Genomic DNA, 24,174 nt, shown 5'->3' with positions numbered 1-24,174 from the left:
ATAAGAAACTTGAGGTACTTGAAGATTCTTTCTTTGCAATACAGAAACATGTCTAATAGCACCAAACTCCATCAATGGGTCAATAAATATCAGTTAATGCTGAAATAATCAGCAACTGACTGTAAACAGGCAGAAAATTAATTTTGAAGATCAGACACTTGTTGATCAAGAAAATGATTTCCTGATTAGGATCGCTAATTTTATATCATTATGAATTAAATGTCTTTCAATGGTGGACTATTGCTTTCTATATAGTTAATGACCGAAAAAAAACAACAGGACAAATGAAATGAAAATTATCTTTAGTTTCAGCCCTAATCACAATGAAGTGGACCCTCAGACTCTTAAAACTGACTGTGCAGCACACATGATTCCTTCCTCACACCCAGAGGTTGGAGACACAGACAGAAAGACAGCCTCGAGCTGCAGATCAGATCCTGTTGATTCACTTGGCTTGGCATCAGAGCAAAGAGTCAGACATGATGACAAACATCCTGCAGCCTCTCATGCCACGAGCAACAACAGCCCAGTCTCCCCAGTCACTCTCATTATTACATCAAATAAAAAGCTGCATTCATTTGAAAGCCAGGTCATGTACAAAGCTGCAGTGTAACGAGAAGTGTGTGCGTAACAAAATGAATTATGATCAAACAAGGACCCAAATATCATCAAACTCCTCTGTCTGTGAGGACAACTGGATTAACTGAAACCAGACGAAACAATGGTAAAAAAAAAAAAAAAAAAGAAGAGCAGACGGCGTTTGTGAGTCTGATCTGCAGAACATACAGGAGGAGCTCACCCTTTTTGTGCCACCTGACAGCCTCCACTGTCCTGCACTGTCACCTGGGAGCCACAATTCAAGCCCACAAACAGTTTTAAAGGCAGGAACAGCCACTTACCTAGAAGACAAAAAACACAAGAGGAAGGACGAAACAGTTAGTGAAAATACAGTTTGTTCCCGTGACGTATACACACACTCATTGAAATGTATCTGCCAGTAAAAATAGACAGACAGCATTTTAAAAGCTGGAGTGGTGTTGACACACAAACAAGTCTAACAGCAGCTGTTAATGGATTGAAGAGTAACAGGGCTATTTGAGAAAATGCTGCTAATGGTTTAAGATACAGATTAACGTGTAGACCACAGGACCATTTCAAGCAGGATCACACAAAGAAATATAAAGCCCAATATCATGGTAATGGCTATGGAGCAGCTTTCTTTGCAGGAAATCTCATTAAGGCCTCCACCAGCTCTGGTCATTTGTATCAGCCTGCACTGTTAGCCTCACTAACAGTGCCACCTGCTGGCCACTTCAGGGAAAGCTCAAACAGAAACTCATGCTGAGGTGTTTTAAAACTCATCTTCCATGAGGTTGATGTGTCACCTGGTTACGATCCCCCACCTGATTCACCTTTCCCTGACAAAACAAAGTGTAATTAAGTCCCACTGAGAGGAGGATTAGAAGAAGGAGTGGTTGATTACACAGGATGTGTCAAATTACGGAGGCAGTCGCCCTTCTGAATTACAGGAAACCTGAGTTTAATGAGATTATGTAATCACATCAGCTAAGTTAGGAGGCCACTCAGCTATGGTCGTTGACTTATCAACCAGCATGACTGACAGACCCTCTGACAGCTCTAACAGGATTACACAGACCCAAAGCCAACCAGACGTTCAGTACTCACAGAGTGAATTATACACCTTCAATACAAACTCCTCACTACACAGCGGTCTCATTTCTCAGTGGGTCGAAAGTAAGTTTACCGCCAACTATTTTGATAATCCATCAATCATTTAAATCATTTTTCAAGCAAATGCCAAATATTTCTTGGTTCTACATTCTCAAATATGAGAATTTGCACATTTTATTGCTCTTACATGACAATAAATTGAATACTTTCGGACTGTTGTTCAAACAAAACAAGACATTTAATGACATCATACTGATTAATGATGAAAATAATAGTTAGTTGCAGCCCTAAATTAATGACTGTGTCAGAGTTGCTATTACTCAGCAAAATTATTTTGTTGGCAGGGTGGCTTAAAGAGGTCACCTTGCAGCAGATATGGATGTGTAAAAGATCATTTTGAGTGAAGCTTAAGCTTAGCCTGGTAAATATATACTATATGTTTAATATTCACTATTGTGTGATTATATCTGTGTTTTTGGTCTTCAGCAACTCCATCAACTCCTGGCTCTAACTTTGTCTGAGCCTGAGCAGGAAGTGTGCTGAGACCAGCTGACTGCAGTGGCTGAAGACAACAAAATGATAAGAGCAGTGAAACTGATCCAAACAGAAGGCTGTAAAAAAAAACCAAAACGACAAGCTGGAAGACACTAAAATGTTCCGCAGAGCTGAGAGAAACTGCAGAGTCAGGTGATAATTCTCTGTGTTTGTCACTATGAGAACCCACTTTCACATAAAAGAAGCCATGTGATCCATTGTTAACGTAAAAATATTCATTAAAATGCTTGTATCAGGGTGGGATAAACTGGCATCATTTTAAGTCTCTGTATGGAGTTTGGAGGTGTTCGCTTTGACTCTACATGACTCTAGTTTTCCCATCTGGAGTGAATCATACTCCTGGCTGGACAGAAACAGGTGAGGAATCTGAAACGCTGCCGTCCACCAATTCCTGCGGCTCAAATAGCAGCTGAAGCATCTGATGGCTGCTGAATACTGCTGCTGCAGAGACTGGAAGAGTGACACATGAGCCTTTCATCTCTGAGCATGAAATACAGACAGGATGTATGCATCAGCTACTCCCTACATACGCACCAAATGACTGAAGCCACTTGACACGTTCAAGAACTACAACTGTGCAGAAATATCAGCCATAGACATCGAGATTCTACAAACATATTTAGTATGAGAATCAAATATTTTAAACTGCAGCCCCCTCTGCTCTGCTCTGCCCTGTCCCGATCAGTTATTCCCTGCATTGCCATCCTGGATCCTTTCATGCTGTCAAATTCTTGGCAAGCAGACAATGCAGCAGTGTAGGAAAAAGAAAACGCTGATCTGATGCTGCACTGGACTCTTATCTGCTGATATCAAACAGAGCATGACTGCAGATAGACTTGCACAGGATACTGTGGAGAAATAAGGAAGGAAATCATAGAGGGATACTCCATCCACAGATTGCAGATTCCAGTCTAAACCATATACTTATAGGTCACCAGGGAACATCATAGTAACCCTGTCATGATGTTGTGGTTTTACTTTACAAATTGGGTGAAAGACAGCCCACATACTGTTTGTGTATGAGTCAAGGCTTCATAAGTAGAGGGAGTTTCACCACAAGATCATTCAGGATTCACACAGCTGAGAAAACATCTGTTTCTGGACAAATAATCACTCAATGAACAACAACACAAAATAATGTGTCTGTGACAGATTTGTGTTGAAGTGTGAGTGTAGCATACACGTGTCTCGCTGATACTGCAATCGCTTCCAATGTCATGTGTATCTCTGACATTACAAAGTACTTCCTGTCTGTCTCTGTTCTTGTTAGACACAACGGTCTGTCCTCAGGGCTGCAGGCACGGAGAAGACAGCTGATGACCCCTGATCAGCTGCACAAATTATTGGCAAACAGACGGTCAGCTGCTGCCTGTTCAGCACTCTGTATATACAGCGCAGAACTCTTTATACAGCAAAAACAAAGGCTGAGCTTGCGTGAGCGCCAGTCACTGTTGTTGTGAAAAAGGGAACCAAGCAAACGGATCCAACAAAAGCAGGTGCCATCAACAAAGATCAAACGCACATGACACCTGCACGTGACAAGAAATCAATTTTAATATGTATTCTGAGGATATAATGTGAGCAACAGGGTTTAACATGAACTGTATTTTATTATTTTATACATTATTTTACTTTCAAGTCACTCCACCATGATTCAGCGCATGAGGACGTTGATTTAGAGTTTGGGATTTTTTCAGGATTCTTTTTATTTTCATCTGTGTGCCACTGATGGGCTGTAAAATAGAGCAGAGGTTTCTAACCATTTTCCTCCAACTCCCATCAGGCAAGCTTAATACCTCTTTATCCTATCCTCTTGATAGATGGCATGACCTTCAGGGAAATGTTAAAAAGTATTTCACTGCAGAGAACTCTTTGTTGCTGTGGTGGGCGAGTGGCTCCAAATGTAAATTTATATAAAACACAGTTTTACTACTCATTTTTCTTTTCATCAGGAGGTCTGGTTATGTTTGCATCCACCACTTTGAGTAGTATCACAGACCAACATCACACCAATTTATAATCTGATTTGTGTGTTTCTTTTTCTCCGAAATGCAAATATGTGCATTAATACCCACCTACAGTGTGAGTCCCCCTGACTGGCTACTAAGGTTAAACTAAAGGTTTTTCCTCCAAGAGGTGAACCTGCCAAATGTCAGGAGGCTACTTAGCCTCTTTGCCATCTACTCCCATTACACTAAAACGCTCAGAGGTCAAGTGCATTGACCCCTGACCTCAGCTCCCTTTTAACAGGATATCCCTAGTTTGGACCTGCTCTGCTTAAAAGTCCTGACATATTTCTTTCACCAGCACATAACCTTCAGAAAGCATCACTCACAACAGTGCGATGTTAGTGCAAACACTCTGATAAGGGATAAACAGAAACCCTGTGTTGAAACACACAGAGCTACAGACCCAACTACCAGCAGAGCTATTATAAGGCCAAAGGTCAAAACAGGTTAAGAGTGCCAACAGGCTGGTAGATTAGCTCATTGTTCACAAGAATTAAAAGTTTTTGTGTTCATGCTATTCGTGTTTTTGTAACCATGTTAAAGTAAATTCCACTGAGGCTGGAAACCTCCTCTGCAAAGGAGATCTGACTCAAACCTCAGCATGAAAAGTTTCAATCAAACAAAGCAGGGTATAACAGAATGGAAACAAATGAAAAATATTAAAGTAAGGGGAGGTTCCATTATCTTCCAAGCAGGTGAAATATTTCACTTGTACCTAAATGCACCTTCTTGGATTGTTTGCAGATCTGCACAAGCCTGAAATGAGCTCAACATATTTGGGTCAAGACCCAGAGCAGACTGGTAAAAGAAGGTAAGAGAGAGATGAATATCACTGGGTGAATACATCTTTCAGCAACAGGCCACTAAGGCCACCTATCAATAGTGGCCTTGCATGTCCCAACACATGCAGGAGATAATCAAAAGGCTCCTGTGCTAAAGAGCTGATTCTGTACCAAGTGCCTGAAAATAGCTGACAAGAATGGACAATGGGAGCAATGGACTCGAGGTGACGACATGCTTACAAATGAACTGAGTCTGACTGAGTAAGCACCAGTGTCCAACAGATTAAGTAACTCCATTGGGAGCGCTCAGTGAAGCGAGGGAGCTTTTGTCTCCGGAGCCCTGGGGAAAACATTCTCAGCCTGGACGAGTGGGTAGGACTCCTTCAGATCCCTCTCCAGGATCATTTAAATGCCTCTGCCGCATGGATAACTCTTCCAAAGTGTTACCACATTTTTCACCAGGCCAGAATACTCCAGACAAACCTCAGCCCCACACAGAGGAGCTTTTAAAGACAGGCTCTCCTTTTAGGCTAAGCCAGTTTCACCAGCCTGGTCTGGTCCCGTCTCCTCAAATTGGAGGTTTTCAATCCTTACGAATGTCAGTCAGTCTGCTTTCATCCTGATTTAGATGGAGAACATTGATCAAAGTAAAAGTAGCACACTCTCCATGCCCTTAATACCCGCTAAACTAGGTCTGGAAATACCAACCATGCAGACTGTAATACCTGCAGGGTGGCACAGACGGTTGGGGATGAGGAGTAGCATTTAAATAAATGAAGTTGCCTTGGGGATACAGAATGATTGGGTGAATGCCATTTAAAAAACTGCACCTACTCAGAGTTTGTCTTTCTAATTAAATATGAATTAAATGCATAAACGACTCTTGATTTTGCAAGTTGAGCAATTAACAGAAGTGATAATGTAATATTGAGTAACTCTATTTAATGTGTTGTTACAGCAACAACATGGCAAAGAAACTTGACCCACAGCTGGTTTGCTTTAACTTTGGTGGAAAACAGGTTGCTATCATTCAAATTCATTCATTCATTCATCATATCATTGGCAATGATACCAAAACAATATCTTTTTAAAACCTCATTATGAGAAATAGTAAAAAAAAAAATGTCCAAAATACAATTTTTATTTGACAAAAAGTTCATAAAATGCGATGAAGAGCTTCTGTCTTTGTCTAAAATGGTGTAAATTTTGAGCTAAGTCAGGTGCTAGTGATCAAAAGTAGAGCAAACAGGATCATGAATTATGAATGTTTTTGAGACCGTGTCTGCATAGAGAAGTACAACTGTACAATTTACACCTTGCATTATTGCAATTTCTCATTTTTGGGACGTAAACTATCTGACACCTATAAGGTAGGGTTAGGAGGAGCGAACTATGCTGACATAAACTCTAACTGTAAGCAAACATGAGACCGCGCTGTAGACAGGCAAACACAGATTTGTCTCTATCTCATACAGATGCACAGTTTCAACCAGGCTTTCTGCATCGACAGTCCCATCCCTGACTGAGGGGCAGGGCAACACTTGGCCATTTCACTGCTGTTACCGCGGTGATGCAGCAGCAGCAGCAGCAGCGGCGGCCGCTCTGCAGCTCTGCTCTGCATCTCCCGGCGCAGACGCATTTAATGTGCCGCATGCAGCAGCAGCAGCAGACTCCCACTGCATCTCATACACAGGCTCATAAAAACACACTGTCTCAGCACAATTGTTACCCCTGACTCCTGGTCCAACCCCTGTGGTCAACCCCGGACACAAAGGGGAACAAAAGCTTTTCATTCCTTTTATCCACAAAAACATGCAGGGAGTGAGGGAGAGCACAGGATTATAATTCCTCCATTTAAGTCAACAGCCCTGAAACCTGCAAAACTGAACTTTTTCTTCAGCCTGCATCTATACAATGAGGAAGTCCTCAAAAGGGAGGGATTGTGGGAAAACAAGGCGGTCCTGAAAGCATACGATGGTGATGACAAGAGTCTGAGGAAGCAAAATCTGAAACAAGACGAGAGGAGTACCTTTGAGAGAGGTGATCTCATGCTGGATAGACCTTGCAGGATCCATGCTAACAGTCCCCCCTCTCGCGACTGCCTGAGGCTCCAAACAGCCGAGTCTGAGCTCTGCAAGGTCAGCTCAGCACCGAAACACCACACTGGAGGATGGAAATGTCTCTCTGCTACCGGCAAGCTCTTTCTAACCCTCTCCCTCTCTCTCTCACTCTCTCTCTCTGCTGCTGCCACAGGAGTTGGCAGCTCAGTGTTTTTGCTCACTCCCTTTTCTCTCTCTCTCTCTCTCCTGCCCACTCACACATAATCCCTGTCAGCGGAGAAACTGGAAAAGAAAGAAGCCCACCTCCCTCCTTTCTACCTCCTACCCCTCCCTGATGTCGTCCTGTCTCATCCTCATGTTGTTTCACAGGGAGGTGCCCCGACCAATAACAGTCACGCTCCACCATCACATCACAGCAGTGCATATAGCTGGATTCAAGCAGTCAGTACAGAGAGTGTGAGGTCATGAAGTTTGATTGAGAGGTGATGGATAATAAGAAAAAAATGCAGCCTGGAGAGTCTCATGTTTTATCTAAGCAAAGGCACTGATACAATATGACTCTAGTAGGAGTCAAAGAGATAAAATAAACCATTTACTCTGAAATGTGGTGTTGTAAAACTATAAGTGTTTCAAAATTAAAACATAAATTCAATATAAAAATTGATTATTTCTCCTCCATCAGGACAATAGTGTCAGTGACTCAGCATTATTCCCCCCAAACTACTCCATTACTACCATTGCACTCGAGGAGCCTCTCCATTTTCCATGAAAAAGCACTGCAGAGTCAAACCTGCCTCCTACAAATGACATCTATATACAACTAAACTGCAACAGCAAATACGATATGTAGGAAACGCAGTTACAACTAGTTTACATTTCCCAACCAATGAGGATATGTTGTTATTGTTGTTAATTTGCATATTTGGTTAGTTGCAAATATGTTGTATGGATCAGTAAAATGTTCCCAGACAATGTATTTGTTTTCCGCTACATCTCTTGTATGGTTATGTTGAGACTCTCACAGAACTAAGGTTATAAGGTTAAGGTTACAGAAAGAACAAAGTCTTGTTTTATATAAAAGAATGCTCACAGTGATTTCAGACACAACATGTTTCAAAAACCACCATCTTTACCTACACTTAACCAAAGCGCTTTTGTTACCGAAACCACGGGACTGTGAACATGAACCTCCAGTCTCTGGTGTGACAGTCATTCAACGTTCACCATCCACCCCAACCGTTTCCTGGCAACTACTTAAGTTAATATATGGAGTGTTTCATTTATAAAAAAAAAAAAAAAAATTGCAATCTAAGCAAATCAAATTATTAAATTACATTATGCAACAGCATATTTTTCGAACATGATATTGATGTAAATAAAATTTAAACTGCACTCAACTCCAGTTTACACATAAAATGTTGAAATCACTAATTAGAGCTGCAAAACAAATTCCAACAGATTATCTCAGATGAAATTCAGGTGCCAGGACTGTGAGTTACGAGTTCTCCACCCACAGGAATTTTGTATACACAGTCCAATTCTATAATCATTACATAACACATAAGATATTAAGAGAAGTAAATATTGTCAATAAACCAAGAGTGATAAAGGTTTACACTATCAGAGCCTTGGCAGTGGTACGTTAGATGATGACAGTCAAGGTTATGCTGACTTTGACTCAGCAGTTTCCTCAAGCCTCCAGTGACTGGCTGACACTTCTGTGCTGCGTCGGGCCTCAAGTCAGCAATACTGAAAACGCTGTATTGCCTTAGTATGAGCAGAGTAACAGAGAACATACACATCTATACATAAGACTTTGACCAGAATGCACATACACAGCTGTGTATGTAGAATTTGTGATTTTTGTTTTTTGAGCTGACTGGAACAGTTGTCCCTATTTGTCAGTTTTGAGTTCCAGTGGATTTAAACAACAATAATTCTGGTTGTGTAAATAGATGCTAAGAAAATTAAATGTGTACAAATGCCTGATATCTTGACTCACATTTCTGCATCACGGCAAAGCAGTTGTTGTGGTAAAATGAGATTTTTTGCAAAGGTTTTTCAAGGATGGGAAAATGTTGTCTACTCTACTTTTCTCCTGTCATCAAGCCAAACTGAAAGCAACAGAGATTGGAAAAATTATGACACTTTTTTTTCTGAATTTTCCACATAAAAATACCCTGAAAACCAAAAGCAGTACTTTGAATGTGGTAGAGCCATTTTCTGCACGAGTTGAAACTGACGTGTAAAAAACAAGGTGAAAACAGACTGGTAAAGATTATGAGGAAAGCCGGCTCAACTATGACTCGCTGAAACACACAATGCAAAAACCTTGTCTAAATGTCAGAGCATCCTGGAAAGCACAGATCATCCACTTTACAATGTACCGAGTCAGACGCTGTTTGGGTAATAGGATTATACTTGCATATAAACACTGAATGGAGAAGTTAAAACAGCCTTTTGTACCCAGGCTGATGAAGCTGTGGATTACTCATAACGGATGTGAGGGTGACCTGTCTGCTTGGTGAAGACATGAATGGTTCTGCAGATGTAGTTGTTTGGTTTTTATATGATGTATTCATGCTTACGTCTGTTTCCTGTTTTGCTTCTGCTGAGTCCCAAACTGGGATTAATACGACTACATTTCAACCAATATCACGTGATCTGATCAATCACACAGCTCCACAGGACAGATGGTCATGTGGTTCCATGCATCAGGGCAACAAGTTCACACTGTGTCCAGTTTCAGAGTCGAAGCCATTTCCTGTAGAGGATTTGTCTTCCTCCTAATTAAGTGTTTGGTGGCTAGACTACTTAAAAGCAAAGCACCTATTACAGGTCAGTGAACATGGTTATAACATATTCAGTGCTGATCCAGAGAGCATCGTTTTAGCAGCTGAATTTTATTACAAAAGATAAATAGCTGAAATATTTCACGATGCCTGCAAACCCAGCACTGCCACTAAATCATGATAACAGAATTTAGAAATGCCCTGAAACAAAACAAGCTCCCTTTGTGAGGTAAATCAAAAACATGAGAAATGTATTACACTAAATGACGCAGGACAAATACGATCTGTCTTGAAACCCCTCACATACAGATGGGGATTTATCATTTAGCCCAAATGAAGATATGAATGAGCAGATAATGTAAATATACAGATGTCTTCAAAAGGAGAAATCTACTTTACGAAAGCCAGACGCCTCCTCTAACGGAGTGCTGTTTGACCTTGCACTCTCTCACACTGATCCTTCACTGTATTTGTGCCCAACTGAGCTGCTAAATAATAAAGTCAGGTGTGATAAACAGAAGCAAGACACTCATAACGTACGACATCTGTGTAACAAACGTTTGTGTGCTACAACCCATGTGTGCTGTAGCCAAGAAATTATTCAGGAAGGCTGTAATGACCCCAGCTTCCAATCAATATAAAATCAATGGATGCTTGTCAGGCTGAAGGAAGATCACAGATCCAGTTTCAGCCAGCTACAGCAGCAGTGAGGATATAAACATACAGGTACAGTATCTGTGGGTGAGAGATGAGATCTGAATGAGCTGCTGTCTGCAGAAATTAACCCTTCAAACTATGACAACAGATTCGAATAAAGTTTGGAATAATTTATTAAACACACACTGACACTGGATCAAAGCCCATTCAGTTATTCAAATAATCCTTTCTAAAGACTGAAAAGCTTCCTGGTGTAGTGCTTTCTCTCTAAAACACAAGAACAAAATTATACAACAAAACATGCCGCCTCTCCCTTTCTGTCTTAATCAAATATTTTACTTTGTTTTGACTCACAAATTTTATTCCCCAGACTGAGGCTCCCAGAAAACAGCTTTTTCTCTCAGACAGTGCAAATCCCTTCTCCTGAGATTGGCTGTTACTTAATCCAATAATGGCCCAAACACCAAACTTAGCCATTCTGAGCTCAAAGCATTTTATTGGTAGACTCTATTGTGGGCAGTTAACAAGAGAGCAACACAACTCAGTGAAGTCCTTGAACTTTTTCCAACGTGTAAACATGTCATTACCTTTAAGCTAAAATGTGTAATTCTGAAAATGTGGGTTGTACAACAGCAATTTGTCACAGCAGACAATTTGACTTGTCAGTACAGGAAAAGCACAAGTGTAACTAATAACAGTTTTGGTGGCTCTGCTCCATTTAGGTGTGCCAGTGAGCCAGCATGCACAATAACCAGATCCCTGGCAGCAGCAAATCTAAACAGACTGCAGCCATTATTAATGTAATTAATCACCACTGTGTTCAACACGTCAACATGTCTTCAGTAAGAACAGTCTTCACTTAAACTTGATCATGGTACCTGAGATACTGAACATTATACTTAACAACTAACTAAGAAGCATTTGATTGGGTGAACTGGGTCAATTAGTCTGAAAGTATTAAAGAATATGTTTAAAATGCAAAACAAGCTGAAGTGACGAGATCCATCTAGAGTTTCAGAATCAATTTTGTCAGACAGATGAACAAAAGAACAAACAACCAAATGATTTAACAGACAATGATCAATAGAAAGTCTACAGGACACACCCTCCAATCCCTCCACAGTACCTGTATTTTATTCCAATTCTGCAAACCCCAGCTGGTTATCAGCTTCTCAAATAACTAAATTATGCACCACGTGGCTGTTCAACAAGCAAAATTGTTAAAATAGTTCAAAATCAAATGACTCCAGTCTTGAAACCTGGGTACTCTTCCTCACAACTCGGCACTTCAGCAGAGAGTTGTATGACGAACTTCAGCGCAAAGAAATGAAGCTTGTGGTGATGACAGGAGATAAACATTATGCACCAACTGGCAGGCCACACCTGGAACATCCCCTTAATGATGATATCATACTCTATAATAAGAAATAACACAACAGCACAAGCCCAATTCCAAATATATCCTGAATTACATTAGCTTAAAATGTACAAACCATACTTGGCAGAAAAGGGTGTTTTGTAATTACATGATACACTTTTGACACCTGAAAGCACAAACTAGAATTTCACTGGTCGATACTTCTGGTATTCACATCTTGATCTGTATAGCAGCAACAAGAATATGTACCTTTTGTAAACACATTCAGATGCTTAATGTTCTGAGGAAATGTGAAAATGGGTTACTGTGCAAAACTAAATTCCCATAACACCTTAAGAGTTCACAGCTTGCCCAAAATAAAGATTTTTTTTTTTCCTGGAATTGATTCCAAAAATACCACTTTTCTACCCAAACCACATAATATACCATTGTTCTTCATGTAACTGATGGATTTGAGAAGACGGAGAAAATCACATTTCCTTGCTAAATGTCACTGTGTGGGACACTGAGTCACCTGACTCCACACCAGACTGAGTGGATGTTTCTGTTTCCATGCAGCTGTTCAGTACCACAGCGTCAACACTCGGTCTGAAACTCAGCCAAAGTCTCATGTCCCTCTTAATCAGAGGTGGAGGACCTGATACACCTCCTCCACCCCTCTCTGGGATGTGGTTATTCCCACCATGGAGCACAGCCATTTACAAGTTGGAGCAGGACCAGTAGACTACTCTGTCGTGAGGGGGGTAGGTGGGTGGGGGCGTTGTACTGGGTCAACTCAAGAGCCAAACCAATCTCAGTTATGACATACCCCATCAGAGAGACCCAGGGAGGAGGCGATACTGCGGGTGCCATCCCTTGCTATCTATTAAAGTGACATCAAACTCCATGTGCAGTTGTTGCAGCTCATCTGCACACACATACACAAACAGAGACCAGTCAGGTCAGCTGTCAGCAGCTAAAAATAATCTGCCACACCCTGATATAAAACATCACAAAACTGTCCATCACAACATCATACAGCACCAGGTGACAGCATGAAACCTCTGGCTGTGTGCGACCAACAGTCCACCACCCAAAAATATTCAGTTCAATTCAGACCAAAAAAAGCAGCAAATTCTCACATGTTGGAACCTGGAACTATCAAATGATTGGCATCAATTATTACAAATGATTAATCATTTATCAAAATAGTTGGCAATCAATTTTTCAAAGTTATTTTTTGGCCATTTTAGGCCTTTATTATTTGATAGGACACTAAAGAGGAACAGGGAATGGGACAGAGAGAAGGGGAATGACATGCAGCAAAGAGTCCAGCCTGCCAGGAGTCAAACCGGAGACTGGCCTGCTATCAGGTTGCTCTGTCGCTAATTATTCTTTCCATCAACTAATCAATTCATCAACTAATACTTGCAGTTCTAGTTGTTATGAATACTTACAATTTTATATACCTTAGGTTTGTTTATGTTTAGCCCACCCAGCTAGCATCATCATAATTAAAATCTCCTTAATTAGCTACTACTTTGTTGTGAAATATATTCATGGTGGTTTGTTGACAACTTAAACAGTGTGTAGCTCCTACTAAATTTATTCTAGTAGCGACAACACTGGACTTTGTTCAGATGTAACAAATTATTCAAACTCCAACTGAGAATCACAGCTTGGAGGCTGATGTGAGCACAATGATTCAAACGTGATATAAAAACGCAGAAGGTGTGAACAAAAAAGAGCAACATAGTTTGTTTTTTTTTGGGGTGTGTGTCTTCTCCGAGGCACTTTCTGACAGCAGAAAGAGAGAGGAAGACACCAACACTGGAGGAATTCACAGAATGTGTCACGATGAAAAATGTTTCTTGAGGCCCACCATCCTTCAGATGTAAGAGAGCTTCAGGTTGTCTCTTTGCCTTTTGTGTAGCACTGACAGAGATCCACCCAGAAGAACAGTTTATTAACAATGAACAACAAACCCATTCACAGCGGATGGTGTTACTGATAACCGTGACCTTTAAGATAACATGACGACAATACTCAAATATTTTGAAAGCCTAAGTTGAGCTCTTGCAAAAACGATCACCAGGACATTAATGTGCAAAGTATTTTGTGTAAGACATCTTTAATCGTGTCACTTTTCTTCCATCTCTCATTTTAACACCTATGAGCTCATTGTTTCTCAGCTCGATCAGAAGGTGAAACAAAAGTTTGTTGAATCACTGCTACAGATCCACTGGTCACAGCTCTGTATGTGAGAGGGGCAGCAGAGCTGGGCGTGGATATGTGGAAAATGCGGCTCTGCCTCTCAAACCCAGGAACACTGCTGAAAAACAGAGGACGTGCCAGTCAGCTCAATACTGACATTCCTGGCATTAGCCTGGCTTACTTTGGCATGCCAGAACCAGGGTGTTAGCACTATTGTTCCACACCCCAGAACCAGCGAGAATCCAGCATCCTTCTGCACCCCGATACAGAGGTCAGGACACTGGTACTGACCGGTTCTGTTGAGGTCATCAATCAACACCCACTCCCTCAATAAATGGACGTATGTAGACATAACAGAACCCCAACTCTAACACTATAATGTGCTGTGAGGACAACTTACTATTGGGAATGATCTTTTCATCTATTCTAGTATCCAGTTATAGCTCGACTGTGCAGAGCAGTCAGGGATAAAATGACAGTTTGTATTTGACTGTCTCCTGGAGACTGAAGTCTCCCCGCGAACAGACAGATTTCTCCGCTGCTGACATCATCCTCGCAGGCAGATTAGAAAAACATCCTTCACAGCGTCACTGGGATCAGTCGACATCTATCCGGACCAGCCGTGGACTCCATAATACGCCTGTATTTCTGCACACGGTGGGAAAGTAAACACTTGACATCACACTGTTAAATCACCTGAGGTTAATTGTTAAAAACCTCATTGATTCTTTTTCACATTACTGCAAAACAGCAGCACAGATAAAGCAGGAAGAGAATGAATAACAACCACAATTATTAGGTTAGGGTTTTTGTCATGATTTATTTTGTGATTTGATCAAATGTCTGATCATTTAAATGTCTTAAATTAGGACACATTTCAGCCACATCTCATGGAATGAGAAAGACCATGCATGTGTTGTGGTTGAAAACTCCAGAGATGATTTGTCTTGTGTTTCCTGTAATTGAACTTGTTGCAGCATGTACTGAAAACAAGAAAACCTGTGTCCATTCATCATTTTTGGGAGCTTTTAAATAAAGAACAAACTTTCCATCTTCAGTCTGAGATTGAAATCACTCAGTAGAATGAATATTGTGCATTGTGGTTACATGAATAATGCCAGCTGTTATTAACTCTCCAGGTTTAAGGAGACACTAATCCTCTGCTCTAACACAAATCCCATCTCAATTACAGCATTTCCACTCCCGTCCTCTTCTATCCCAGCAGTGGCCTTCGACAGGCTGAGAACTTACGGGGGTTCATGGTCAGGATTTGCAGTTCTCTGCAGAGATGAAACTGTTTCGTGGAAGAAACCAGAGACAGAGTAAAGATACCAACTACATCTTGATGTCATTTGTCATCAAAGGGGATTTTTTAACTCAGTGAAAGCATGTGAACTCATCTATTAGTGCCAGATAAAGTGGCATGACCAATGGCAACTGTGCAGGCAAATTGGTCTCACTGCAGCAACAGTAGAGTTTGACAAAGCTTTTTGGTGACTAACATGATATTTAATATGTTTAATGGTCCTCTTACTAATCAGATTCATCCATTTAATATCGCTACTGAGATATTAGCTTCCATTTTTGAGTAATTTCACAGTCCATTGCAGATTATGTGTTGTTTATGGTTCACACAATCACATACTAAATTAGCAAGCAAGCAAGCAAAGTTTATTTACATAGTGTATATATATATATACGCACTTTCCACAGACACTAGTCACAGAGTGCTCCACAACAAAGAATAAAATCAAATGAAAGAATTAGAATCAAAATACAACATCAGACATATCAAACACCTCTAAACAAAAGTATTCTTCTACTCTTCTGTGCAATTCTTTGTGTGAGAAACGAGAGTATTACAGTCAGAAGATATTATTATTATTCATTTCTGAGAGGACAGGTTGATAAGTCAACTAGTCTGATAGACATAATGTTAAATTGATAACATGTAAAAAAAAAAATTGACATGTACTGCTCACAACTTCTCCAATGTACAGTTTGGCTGTTTCAAAATAAAATGAACACCTTTTTTAATTTCTGATTTTAGGATTTTTAACATGACAGGCTTTGTGAAAGTGTATGTAATTTTATAGATCCATTGATGAAACTAATACAACTTTCGTCCAGACTAGAATCTCTCAACAACTACACAATTAAGTTTTTGTAAATTCTGAAATAGTGAAAAACTTGTAGATGAAAAAAAAGGACTAAAACTGTGGGATACACTCCAATCTCTCCACTAGGACACACATGCTTACATAAACACACACACACACACACACACACACACACACACACACACACACACACACACACACACACACACAATGTTTCATCTGCACATGTGAACAAACACAGACCAAACAGGTTGTCTAACAGACTCCTGTGAGGTCGCAGACAGGTGAGAAAACTCCTGGGTAATCCACAGTACACTGAGCTGTCCTGTTGGACAGCAGCGCAGTGGGATAGAGCGTAGGTGTGAACATATGTGGAGATAATATATGAGCATGTCCTCTGTCAGTGGAGGTCATCGTCACACTGAGACGCACTAAAACAAAACATAAGTGACCTAAACTGCAACCATTTGTGTCCTGTCCACTGCCCACCTGCACAATGAAGTTTAGCAATTTCCATGTTTTAAGGACATTCAAAGAAATGCCTGTTTGTCTGACTGAGAAACCCCTCGTGATATAAAATGACATAAAATGTTGTGGTTAAGATAAACAAGGTTGTTCTTTATCTTGTCATTATCTTGAGATTTTCATCTGACAGTGATGATAATAATCTTGACAGTCAGAAGACACAGACACACACTCAGGGAATGAGCTTACCCTCAGTTCATGAATGCAGACCAAATCATATTCCACGACAGAAACTTTCCACTGGACTCAGGGTACACACAGTTTATCATCTAACTGCAGTGCAGAAACACTAAAGAGTCAATGGAGGAAAGAAAAACTGCTACTTAAAATCTCACATCCCTTCTGTCCATCTACGTCCAACAACCTGACGGAATCTGATTCCTTTTAAACTGACATTAACTGGATTATCTGTCAGAAAGTTGCTGTTTCTTGCTCTGCAGGTTGATACTAATCAGATTATGTCACTTGATGATTGACAGCTCACAGTGAGCCAGCAGCAGATTTAGGAGGCCTTTTAATTAAAATAAGGACTCATTTTACTTTAGGGGCTATTATCAGTCCATGGAAACAGGAGTTCACACACTGAACTAAAGTCAATACACAGAAACAAGCTTGGATTAATGAGTTATCTGGACACATACAGACACACAAACACACACTGAATACTACATGCATCATTCTTAAATACAAGTGATTGCAATCAACCATTGTAAGAGTTAACAAGATGATAACATCAATTTTTAATATTATAGCACATACTATATTTACTTAATGACAAACCTCAGATAATGCATTATAACATAGAATGTGTAGGAATTCTACACAACACACAAATACAGCTGAAGTCTTAAATTCCCAGATTATATATGGTGAAAATAAACAGATGAGAGCATTTGCATTAATTTTTCCATTAATAGCCACATGTTCTTGATATGGATAATCAACACTGGACACTACGGAAACACTCCCTGCACCCTGATTTAAAGCATCCCTAACCTGCCTCACTGTGAATGTTCAGAAGCCCAATTGTGGAATTTAATGTGAGATCAAGGGCTCCCACTAGTGTGTGTTGTGATAAGTAGTTATTGATTATTAGTCAATATTACTGTGAGAAGAAAATTATTCAGCATCAAAACTGTCTGAAAGACACTTCCTTTTGCATAAAACTGCAGGTGTACTGGATGTTTTTGATGGCTCACCACCACAAGTTATGCATGCTTAAGGTGCTTGCATAACTTCAGGGCTATAACTATTTTTGAATTTGAGGTCAAGTTGCATGAAACTGATCTGATGCAAGTACTGGAAGTGAAGTGTGGAGGGGGGTTTCTCTGCGGACGCTCCGGCTCAACAGTGATTCACAGGACAAACTTATCGCAGACCTTTTAGAAGTGAACCCGGCTGCTATTTACACACACATTCTTATTTTACTATATTTGTGGGGACCCGTGAGTGATACAGTGTATTCCACTGCCCCTTATACTATGCTTAACCGTCACAACTAAATGCCTAGCTTTTACCCTTACCATAACCCTAATACCTAATTCTGACCCTAAGCCAAAACCACTGAGGTCCAGCATTTTAGTCCCCAAAAGCTATTGGACCCCACAAGTGTGGTGGGCTCCCAGTTGGAACACTGCAGAGTTCAAGTGCAAAGTCATGGTCTGCTGTAGCTCGAGGTTTCCCAGTGTGTTAGCTTTTTTTAATGGTGTTTGAAAACTGGGAGTGGGACAGTGAATCCACCTTGCAGGATTTAATCATAGACCTCGCCTTCACAGAGCAAACATACAGATGAGATCAGCACAAACATGGACTACTGTCAATATCGTGTGGAGGCTCAACTGACAGCGAAGATGAGCAAAGGGAAAAATAAAAGGGTAAAATTATTTTGATGTAAATTTTTTTAAAAGAGAGTTAAGAGATTCTTGAGCAAATGTGTTTGTTTAGGTTTCCAGAATAACCTGGAAAATGATAAAGTTTATTGGAAAAGATACTTTTGTCTTTGATTTACTTTACATTGGCGACCTTCTTAGAGGAAAAAGTCTCGTACTTTGAATAAAAATTCTTGGATATTTGACAACGAAATCACCAACTCAAAGTAATGCATACTCGTGGCTAAGATCACCTAACAGGACCTCTGTAAACTCAGCTGAGGGTCACGTGGACAGAGGCAAGGTCACTGCAGTTGTTAGTGAGGATAAGAGAGTAAGTGGTGTATTTGTGGGAGTCATTACTGAGGTCTCTCCACCCTGCAATGTTCCTGCCTCAGAGATTTCTAGCATTTCCATGAATGGGGTGGATGAACTCTGCAGCCAAACATCTACAAACGCAAAACCTCAGCAGCTTTTTCCATGAAGAGATATCCACTTACTTAAAACTAATTGATTGCAGCAAAATATACAATTGATATGATTTGGAAAAAATGGTTTGTTGCTGCAAGACATTATCGAGCTAAATGTCAGAAGTCTTTGTAGTTTGTCTTTCAACCAGAATAACTTGAAGACTGACAGAGTAAACTCCTGAGATATCTGCAGTGAGTATTTAAAGCAGAGCTGCGTGTTTTACACTAATAGATCTTTTCAGTTACTATAATAAACACCAAGCTCCACACGACCACACTTCATCATCCCCACAGGAAACTCAATCTCACCTGTTGCAATAATTTATGTAAATGGCCCTTACATGACAGCTGGTACACACATAACAACGTGTTTGTTATGAGATTGAGCCATAATCATGTGATATGGGATACACTGCGTAAAGAAGAGTTGTACATGAGGGGGTATTTTCATATATCATATTACTATTTTTAGTTTCAGGAGCTGATGTCTCTCGACAGCGTTATGAATTTTGAACCAGTGTCAACTATTGGGTAAAGATAGAAGAGAATTTATCTCTGTCAGCAGACCAAGGCAATGACCTTTAATTATCTATTATATTCACACTAATATTGAACATTACACCCTTTTCAATAAATGAGGAATATTAGCTACAGGTCATTAATTAAACTTAATTAAACTCAATATGGAAGTCTGTTTTCCAACAAATGAAACATATTTAAATTGCAGTAACACACATGTGAACACTGGATTATGTAGGCCATATTTGAGTAATTCAGGTCACACACAGACATCTCCACACATACATCATCTCAAGCAACAGCTCTGCAGACAGGGCTGATATCTCATGACAAACCCCAAAACAATAAACCCACTTCAGGTTCAAAATCCAGATCAACACACCATAATAAACAGTTGGTGAAAATAAAAAGTACTTTCACTCTCCCACCCTCACCCCACTTCCTTTATTCACCCAAATTATGTATCCAGACTTTCCATTTTTTTCTGGAGCTACTATTATCTAAAACAAATAGCTTCAAGTCAAAAACCAACAACAAGAAAGAGTAACAGGAAGTGAGATCTTGGCAGAGGAACTGGAGGTTATGACAGGGGCGTGGAGCACCAGACTGGTGCCAGAGCAACACAGCAGGAACGCTACCCACAGTGACATGCACAGTGGGCAACCGCATGGGAAGAAAATTACTAGACTGGTGTGATTGGATGGAACGATGCTGTTCCCAACATACCAAGACCAGGTCCATTTGTCCTTGCTCATAGTCTGTTGAGACTGTGGTGCCCACGGTTTTCATTTCTAACCTATTTTTATCCAGAGGTTTTGCTAAATATCCATGCTTCTTCACAGCAACAATGCCCTGCTTTATACTGACACAGTCACACACTGTATAGATACAATACAGACCACTCATGGGCTGTCTCTTCAATTACATCCTACAGTATGAATGAAAAGCGGAATAAAAGAGCACAGCTGTTCCTGTCAGCCAGTATCCTATTCCATACCACCTCCAGATGTTGTTGTAAGTCACCTGCATTTACTAACTGAGCCTGAGAATGACCCATGCTGACAAGAGTCAGAAACTAAATATGGTGGCCTGATAATCTGTCTGATAATTTTCTCAAACCCAGACTTTAAAAATGAAATATTTTGCGTATTTCAATGTTAAAAGCAGGCTGAGTCTGTATTAAAAGTGATAATGTCAAGATGTGCCAGCAGAGTTTTGCGTGACCCCGACACACATTCAATTCTTAAGCAACAGTCAGACAGACCCACATTAAACATTCAGATACCATAATGGTGCATCATCTATCGCTCTTATTTTGAAGCCTAATCTTTGAGTGCTACAAAGTAATGAATGTCAAAGTGGTTGACTTAGATATTGAATGATGAGGTTTTGATCAATGCTGCAACAGATAATTAAAAATGTATCAATTAATAATTTGCTGTAAAATGTCAAAAAAATAGTGAAAAATTACAATTACACATTCGTGGACCCTAAGTGACATATCCAATCGATTTTTTTGGACCAAAATAAAACAATATTGAATTTACCATGATATCAAACAGAAAAGAAGCAAATCTTAATGTTTGAGAGGCTAGAACAGCAAATATTTGACATTTTAGTTTGATGAATAACTTTAAATTGTGATTGAAGGTGTCCTGTGGAGTCAAAAGTTATGTTTAAAGTCAGTGCCCTCACTAGAATGTATTATGTAAATCTTTAGGTCTCTTTCGCCTCATTTCCTGACATCTCTCTATTGTCAACTATCAGTACAGGCATAAGATATCTTTTGAAGGTGCACTGCTGGGCTTCTTCGCATGTTACCACCAACAACTCTCTGTGGAACAGCATGAAACTGCAGGAATGTGCATTATGTAGCCCACACTCACACATGTGGATGATATAAACAAACCTAGAACCCACTTATCAAAACATTGCTCCATAGCGCTATTAGTGGTTAAGTACTTAGAGAACCTTTAATTTCCATCAACAAATCAATTAGTGAACTGATTGGTTCAGCTCTATTTCTGGTACAAACTATGACAATTTTACCAGTTAACTCATGTATTCAGGCTAATTTTACAAGAACCCATTTTGTACATACATGAGCAGGAGGGCAGTGAATAAAAGTCTCAACCTTGCTACATAGAGGTCATGATTTCTTCCCAGGTTTTGCATTGGTCAAATTCAGACTCATAAATGAAGTAAGCAAATGAGCTGCAGGAGCATCTTGTGTTTGAGTTTCAACTCTGCAGTCCTTTCTGAAAAGGAAAATACCTACTATTGAGTCATGCTAGTGTTTACCCTGAAATAGTCAGATGAATGTCCTTCTGATGTACCACCTTGTCGGCTGGCAGCTATTCTCACCCATGCTGCATTGTTGAATCCATGCCAATTAACCACGGGCCAAATGTCTCACCTCACACTGACCAGCAATTCCCCTCTATGTAAAGCTGTCTGTCAGGTCAAAACCAAAGAAGAAACAAACCAGACAGACAAGGACAACTCTTTGTTTCATTGATGTAAAGGTCTTCCATCACTCAACCCGTATAAAGGCCAAATCTTAGACTCCTGCATCTCAGACAGACATCTTACCACAGACAACTTAGTGACACCACTACGCATCACTTCCAATGCCTCCGACTATAACAACAAGATCTCAGGCTGATTTTTATGATGTTTCTCCAGCACAACTGTGTGAAGGTGTCAGACCACATGTCCATGTCATTTCTACAGTAGAAATATTACAGGTCCTGTTTCTACATCTCACTATGAGCCCTCTTGAACCAATGTATATCTGTGCAAATCAATATGGAACCAATTAATGCTGGTAAGTGAGCCAAGTTTACAACATCCCATACTCACTGAACCATGCAGCCACTCACACACCCACCTCCCATTCAAACATGCTCTCAGCATGGTTATCACTTGAGCATGTACAGTAAAAGGCAGTGAAGAAGAGGAGAGCAGGGTTGTTGTTACCTTTATACTTCTCTCTGACGTTCTCATAGGCTTGCACATAGTCCTGCTCCTCTGGCAGTCGCTGACCTGGGTCAAACATGGGCATGGACATGGCCTGGCTGATACTGAGTCAGTGTTAGGGCACCTTCCTCTCTCTTCAAACTTTCCCTTTAACTTTCCACTGGCAGTGTCCTCCCCTCTTTGACTCTCTGTCCCCTCAGTGCTGATAAAACCCCTCCTGGCTGACTGTCCACCTATCTGTCTGTCCCCACCTTCTTCCTCACCCACACTCAGTCACAGTATTCCCTCTGAAGCTGTAGATTTCATTCCAGACCACCACCACTCCCCTCTTCTGCTTGAGAAATACCCACACACACACACACACACGTATCAGACCCTCCTCTTAAAGGCACAGAGACGAACACACACCACAAAGATAGAGACCAGTTGAGGCAGAGCAGCACCGCTCAGGCCAGCTCCACCCCAGATAGAGACACACATGGTTACCTCGATGAAAAAACAAATGACGGAGCTGTGTGGGGGTCATTTGAGTTCCTGCTGCTGGGGAAACTGGGGCAAAGCACGCCAAGTGAACCCTGTGCTATTCACAGATTAAAAAAAAACAAAACTCCCAGAACACTTACACGGCTCCCCTCAAAGTCACGTCATATTCCCAAAACTGAATGACGGCAGATTGTGAAGTTTTAATGCCAGAGAACCACACCTCTTCAGTACAGGACAAAACACTGGGTGAGTGCGGATAAAAGCAAAGAACAGCAAAGACTTAAAGATAGAATGTCTAAATCCTGCAGGTTAATTATCCATGTGACCTTTTCCAAAAGGTTTGAGAAAACAAAAACCTTGACCTGACCTTAGACCTGTTGTACATTATATTTCCTATATTTACAAGTCCAAACATACTAAAGTCGAGTGATCCTGACAGTATCCATCAACTTTCACTCCCTGCTCTAATTTAGCTGTGGGAAATTTACAATGAAACTGATTCCAGATTATTTACGTTCACATTAACATGAACATCCAGCTCAGGCCCTCATTAAGTGACCACAAATGAGAGAGATACTGTAATAATAGCAGTCCATTTTTCTCTGGAGGCTCTGGAGTTTAAGGAGTGTGAATGTTAAGTCCACACTGCCAAGACCACAGTGAGCAGATCTACTATTACAGTCAAACAAGACCCTCACAGATGAAGCAGTGACAATAGTAAGTCTGGAAGCCAAGAACAATTGCGGCTACACTTGGATCCTCCTGCGAGGAAGTGGAGCTGGGAAGCAGCACTGAGAATTTATCTCTGCGAAGTTAGAAAATTACTGTGAATCGTTTAGAGGAATGTTTCTTTCCAGTGCTGAGCTGACTCTTTGGAGGATCATCAGCAGTTACACAAGTTATCATGGATGGTAGGGTATATCTGTTGATAGTTAATGCACATTAGTGGTGTCTGGGCTCAGCCTCAGGGCGAGCAGCTCAGAGTAGAGCCGCTGCTCCTTCGCATTGAAAGGAGCCAGCTGAGGTGGTTCGGACATCTGATTAGGATTCTTCCTGGGCGCCTTCCTTTGGAGGTTTTCCAGCCATGTCTAA

At 40.6% G+C, this 24,174-nt stretch overlaps 1 protein-coding gene across 5 annotated transcripts in view; it reads right to left on the bottom strand.

The window, feature by feature from the left end:
• pleca (plectin a) overlaps window positions 1–24,174 on the bottom strand; it is a 102,826-nt gene that overhangs the window by 61,923 nt on the left and 16,729 nt on the right. The window contains exon 1 of one of the 5 annotated variants that reach the window (XM_071500114.1): window positions 22,600–22,871. The exons of 3 other annotated variants lie outside the window; for them this stretch is intronic. In XM_071500114.1, the coding sequence (XP_071356215.1) occupies window positions 22,600–22,690 (91 nt within the window). In that variant the 5' untranslated portion in view covers window positions 22,691–22,871. Of the gene's footprint in view, window positions 1–7,067; window positions 7,298–22,599; window positions 22,872–24,174 lie in introns of those variants that run through there. One more of the 5 variants, XM_071500115.1, reaches the window with a different exon arrangement.

Source organism: Trachinotus anak, unplaced genomic scaffold, assembly GCF_046630095.1.
Source record: "Trachinotus anak isolate AG129_WGS33_773 ecotype Australia unplaced genomic scaffold, CSIRO_AGI_Tana_v1 ptg000016l, whole genome shotgun sequence".
NCBI lineage: Eukaryota > Metazoa > Chordata > Actinopteri > Carangiformes > Carangidae > Trachinotus > Trachinotus anak.
This window is presented reverse-complemented; position numbering and strand designations above follow the sequence as displayed.